Below are 6,083 nucleotides of genomic sequence, written 5' to 3' on the forward strand. Positions count from 1 at the left end.
ACTCCAGCCTGGGCGGCAGAGCGAGACTCCGTCTCAAAAAAAAAAAAAAAAGAGATGAGGTCTCACTATGTTGCCCAGACTAGTCTCAAACCCTTGGCCTCCCAAAGTGCTGGAATTACAGATGTGAGCTCCTGCACTCGGACCTGCATGATTTCTTATCTATATGGTAGAGGAATTTCCATCTTTCTTTCTTTCACTCCCTCCGTTCTTTCCTTTCTGTTTTAATGATGAGTACTGTATAGACACATTTAGAAAAAAAAAGTTTAGGCTGGGCACTGTGGCTCATGCCTGTAATCCCAACACTTTGGGAGGCCAAGGTGGGCAGATCACTTGAGGTCAGGAGTTTGAGGTCAGCCTGGCCAACACAGTGTAACCCAGTCTCTACTTAAAATACAAAAATTAGCTGGGTGTGGTGGCACACCCCTGTAGTCCCAGCTACTCGGGAGGCTGAGGCAGGAGAATAACTTGAACTTGGGAGGCAGAGGTTGCAGTGAGCCGAGATTGTGCCACTGCACTCCAGCCTGGGTGACACAGTGAGACTCCGTGTCAAAAAAAAAAAAAAAATTTAGACATAATACCTATAGTGATATGGCTTACATGATGTGAATGAATGTGTTTAAATCGAAATGAATATGTATGTTTAACTTGAATACAAGACAAACTTATTAAAGACTAATTAAGTCATATACATAATTAAAAAATCAAAATCCTCATTTTTCTGTTATTCACATCCATTAAGAAGAAGTAAAATATACTCAGATCCAATATACTTGATCTGCCTGGTAGTGATACCTAAATAAGGTAATGATGTTAACATCTTGTCATTTTCCTTAGTATTTTTACTTGAAAAATCAAATAGCTTTGACTTTGCACTATAATTAGGAATGGCTGCACACAAATTTCAGGTGGACTTACATGTTATTACTCATATTAATTAAACATAATTTTCTAGGTTATTAATGATCCTATCCATGGCCACATTGAGCTCCACCCTCTCCTCGTCCGAATCATTGACACACCTCAATTTCAACGTCTTCGATACATCAAACAGCTGGGAGGTGGTTACTATGTTTTTCCAGGAGCTTCACACAATCGATTTGAGCATAGTCTAGGGTAAGAAGGGAATGGGATGGGGAACTTGCAGTTTTTAGGTATTCTCATGAAATAGTTATCTTAGGCTAGGCATGGTGGCACACGCCACCACTCCCGGCTAATTTTGTATTTTTAGTGGAGACGGAGTTTCATCATTTTGGCCAGGCCGGTCTCGAACTCCCGACCTCAGGTGATCCGCCCGCCTCAGCCTCCCAAAGTGTTGGGATTACAGGCATGAGCCACCACGCCTGACCCTCTTCTTTCTGTTTATGAATTTGACTACTCTAGGTACATCATCTTAATGAAATCATACAATATTTGTCTTTTTGTCACTGGCATATTTCACTTAGCATAATTTCCTCAAAGTTCATCCATGTTGTAGCATGTGTCAGTATTTCCTTCTTTTTTATTAGTTTTTTAATTAATTTATTTTTTATTTCCTTCCTTGTTAAGGTTGAATAATATTTATCATATGTATACACCACATTTTGTTTATTCATTTGTTGATGGATACCTATTGCTTTTACCTCTTGGCTATTTTGAGTAGTGCTGCTATGAACATGTCTGTACAAATATATTTTCTTTCTTTTTTTGGGGGGGTGGCGCGGTACGGAGTCTTGCTCTGTTGCCCAGGCTGGAGTGCAATGGTGCGATCTCGGCTCACTGCAACCTGTGCCTCCTGAGTTCAAGCAATTCTCCTGCCTCAGCCTCCCAAGTAGCTGAAATTACAGGTACCTGCCATGACGCTCAGCTAATTTTTGTATTTTTTAGTAGAGATAGGGCTTCAACATGTTGGCCAGGCTGGTCTCAAACCCCTGACCTCAAGTGATCTGCCCGCCTCAGCCTCCCAAAGTGCTGGTATTACAGGCGTGAGCCACCGAGCCCAGCCAATCTTTCCAAGACCCTACTGTGTTATTGTGGGTGTATACCCAGAAGTGAAATTGCTAAATCACTGTGGTAATTCCATTTTTAATTTTTGTGGAGCACCCATACTGATTTCCATGGCAACTACCCCATAATACATCCCCACTAACAGTGCACAGGGTTCCAATTTCTCCACATCATGTCCAACACTTGTTATTTTCTGGTTTTCTTTTTTTAACAGTAGCTATCCTAAGAGGTGTGAAGTGGTATCTCACTGTGGTTTTGATTTACATTCCTCTAATGATTGGTGATACTGAGCCAGAGGTCTTGCTTTTGGGATTCCGTTTGTGTGTGTTCCTGCCTCGTTCTGAAATACACTGTTGAGTAAAGTTGCCCTGAAGATACGTTAGAATATTTGAGGAAACATACTGAAGTTCTTGAGGACCAGAACCATCACTCCTCTTGCAAACGGAAGAGTGACTTTTTGTGTTTTTGCTCTGCAGGGTGGGGTATCTAGCAGGATGTCTAGTTCGCGCCCTGGGTGAAAAACAACCAGAGCTGCAGATAAGTGAACGAGATATTCTCTGTGTTCAGATTGCTGGACTTTGTCATGATCTCGGTAAGCCATACAAAGAGACAAAGTTGTTATGTAAAATCATAACATATGTTACCTCTCTTTGACATTAAAAAATCAGATCAACCAAGTGAATATGGAAGTTGTATTTTAATTCTTCAGTTGACATTAGTATAAATGTACTGTTGCTTCTTCCTAGAATGATTCATAAGTAGAAAACATTGCTATTTTATATTCTTGGCATCTTTCAGTGAATTTCTCATGTTAGACATCTTTGCTAAAAGTGTTTTTTTTTTGTTTTTTTTTGATACGGAGTCTTGCTCTGTTGCCCAGGCTGGAGTGCAGCGGCTCATTATCAGCTCACTGTAACCTCTGCTTCCTGGTTTCAAGCAATTCTCGTGTGTCAGCCTCCTGAGTAGCTGGGATTACAGGCATGCACCATCATATCCAGCTAATTTTTGTATTTTTAGCAGAGACAGAGTTTCACCATGTTGGCCAGGCTGGTCTTGAACTCCTGAAGTCAGGTGATCCACCAGCCTCAGCCTCCCAAATCCCAAAGCGCTGGGATTACAGGCAGGAGCCACTGTGCCTGGCCATCATCTTTATTACAGGTGATATGAAAGGGCGTTTTGATAATGAGTTTTTCTTACTACTGTTTTTAGGATGGTGTGTGAATTTTATTTTTCTTTTATCCTTCTTATTAAATAAAATCACCATTTTTCCTACAGTTATTTGGTCAATTCCATTTTTTTTCATATTTACAATCTCTAATCTGCTCAAGTGGATTAACACATTTAGAGAACTTCTTGTGTTTTCTGATCCATGTGAGGTCTTGGGCCACTTTAATCCAAGCAAAAGAGTATCATCCTTTTCCTGTGACAAAGAGAAAGGGGACTGTCCCATCTATTTATGTATTTATTTATTTATTTATTTGAGTCTTGCTCTGTCACACAGACTGGAGTGCAGTTGGCACAATCTTGGCTCACTACAATCTCACTTCCTGGATTCAAGTGACTCTCCTGCCTCAGCCTCCCGAGTAGCACCTGGCTCATTTTTTTGTATTTTTAGTAGATACGCGGTTTCATCATGTTGTTGAAACTGGTCTCGAACTCCTGATCTCAAGTAATTCACCTCCTTCAGCCTCCCAAAGTGTTGGGAATACAGGCATGAGTCACCACGTTGGGCCAGGACTGTCCCTTTTAAATCATGGGAGTTTTTACCTCTATCCTTATAGTTTATTCCTACTTATTCAGGGACCCTGAGAGTTTGTGTGTACCCTCAGGGCAGGGGAAGGGAGGTGCCCCTGTTTAGATAGCTAGATACTTAAAGCGAGTAGGCACTCTTTTTATGTCCCCCTGGAAACTTCCAAAGAACCAATACCAGCCCCTAAATGAAAAATTTGATGGATTCTTGGTATTTTCAGAGAGAATCATTGGGAAACCTTTACCAGTCCCCAGGAGCCTGAGCACTGCATTAGCCAGCCTTTATGTGTGGCCTATGACTTGCAGAGAAGGGCCAGGACTAGTCTAGGTAGACGTCCCTCTCCAGATAAGTGGCTCACTTCTTTTCTTTTTTTTTTTTCAGATGGAGTCTCACTCTTTTGCCCAGGCTGGAGTGCAATTGTGCGATCTTGACTCACCACAACCTCGCCTCCTGGGTTCAAGCAATTCTCCTGCCTTAGCCTCCTGAGTAGTTGGGACTACAGGCACACGCTACCATGCCCAGCTAATTATTACAATTTTAGTAGAGACAGGGTTTCACCATATTGGTCAGGCTGGTCTCAAACTCTAGACCTCAGGTGATCCACCTGCCTCAGCCTCCCAAAGTGCTGGGATTACAGGCATGAGCCACCACACCCGGCCAAAGATAGATTTTTTTAAGCTTGAGAGTAATAAGATAAATTCTAATTTTTTCTTCTCCACCCCAGTGGATTTTCTTTCTTTTTTTTTTCCCGAGACAGAATCTCACTCTGTTGCCCAGGTTGGAGTGCAGTGGCACAATCTCAGCTCACTGCAACCTTCGCCTCCCGGGTTCAAGTGATTTTCCTGCCTCAGCCTCCTGAGTAGCTGGGATAACAGGCACCCACCATCACTCCTGGCTAATTTTTGTATTTTTAGTAGAGATGGGATTTTGTCATGTTGGTCAGACTGGTCGCGAACTCCTGACCTCAGGTAATCCACCTGCCTCGGCCTCCCAAAGTGCTGGCATTACAGGCGTGAGCCACCGTGCCCTGCCAGAAACCCCATCTCTACCAAAAAAAGAAAAATTAGACAGGCATGGTATAGTTCCAGCTACTTGGGAAGCTGAGGTGGGAGGATAGCTTGAACTTGGGAGGCAGAGGTTGCAGTGAGCCATGATTGTACCACTGTACTCCAGCCTATGTGATAGAACTAGACTCTGTCTCAAAAAAAAAAAAAAAAAAAAAAGACAGTTATTACACCTGAAAAATTTACAGTGAAGGCTTTTAGGTCCTTAAATGGTTTAAAAGTAGATTTTAGCCAGGCGCTGTGGCTCATGCCTGTAATTCCAGCACTTTGGGAGGCTGAGGTGGGCGGATCATGAGGTCAGGAGTTCGAGACCAGTTTGGCCAATATAGTGAAACCCCGTCTCAACTAAAAATACAAAAAAAATTAGCTGGGCATGGTGGTGCACGCCGGTAGTCCCAGCTACTTAGGAAGCTGAGGCAGGAGAATCGCTTGAACTCAGGAGGTGGAGGTTGCAGTGAGCCAAGACTGCACCACTGAACTCCAGCCTGGGTGACAGAGTGAGACTCTGTCTCAAAAATAAAGAAATAGCTGGGTGCTGTGGTCTCTATCTCCTAACATCGTGATCTGTTCACCTCGGCCTCCCAAAGTGCTGGGATTACAGACGTGAGCCACCGTGCCTGGCCATATTTGTATATCTAAACTTAGAAAAGGCAGTAAAACTATGGTAAAAATGATTTTTTTTTAAACCCTTTAGGAGGCCAAAGGTGCAACGATTGCTTGAGGCCAGGAGTTGGAGGCCAGCCTGGGCAATATAGCAAGACCTTGTCTCTACAAAGAATAAAAATAAATTAGCTAGGTATGGTAGTACATGCCTGCAGTCCCAGCTATTTGGGAGGCTGAGGCGGGAGGATCCCTTGAGCCTCGGAGTTTGAGGCTACAGTAAGCTATGGTTGTGCCTGTGAATAGCCAACGCACTGCAGCCTGGTGAGAAAACGAGACCCTGTCTCTAACAAAAACACCACATACACACAAATACATTGTTCAGCTGTACAAAATTACTTTCTTTTTATCTTCTTTTTTTGAGATAGAGTTTCTCTCTGTCGCCCAGGCTGAAGTGTTGTGGCACAATAGTAGGTTACTGCAGCCTTGATCCCCTGGGACTCAAGGGATCTTCCTACCTCAGCCTCTAGAGTACCTGGGACTACAGATGTGCGCCACTGCATTTTTTTTTTTTTTTTTTTTGAGATGGAGTCTCGCTCTGTCATCTATTCTGGAGTGCAGTGGTGCAATCTCGGCTCACTGCAAGCTCCGCCTTCCCAGGTTCACGCCATTCTTCTGCCTCAGCC

The 6,083-nt window shown here is 43.2% G+C and overlaps 1 protein-coding gene across 1 annotated transcript in view; it reads left to right on the forward strand.

Moving 5' to 3' along the window:
• The window catches only part of SAMHD1 (SAM domain and HD domain 1), a 57,144-nt gene that overhangs the window by 17,253 nt on the left and 33,808 nt on the right, over positions 1-6,083 (forward strand). The window contains exons 4-5 of the mRNA XM_011929092.1: positions 953-1,113; positions 2,460-2,575. Of these exons, the coding sequence (XP_011784482.1) occupies positions 953-1,113; positions 2,460-2,575 (277 nt within the window). The remainder of the gene's footprint in view (positions 1-952; positions 1,114-2,459; positions 2,576-6,083) is intronic.

Source organism: Colobus angolensis, unplaced genomic scaffold (assembly GCF_000951035.1).
Source record: "Colobus angolensis palliatus isolate OR3802 unplaced genomic scaffold, Cang.pa_1.0 Scaffold8, whole genome shotgun sequence".
Taxonomy (NCBI): Eukaryota; Metazoa; Chordata; class Mammalia; order Primates; family Cercopithecidae; genus Colobus; species Colobus angolensis.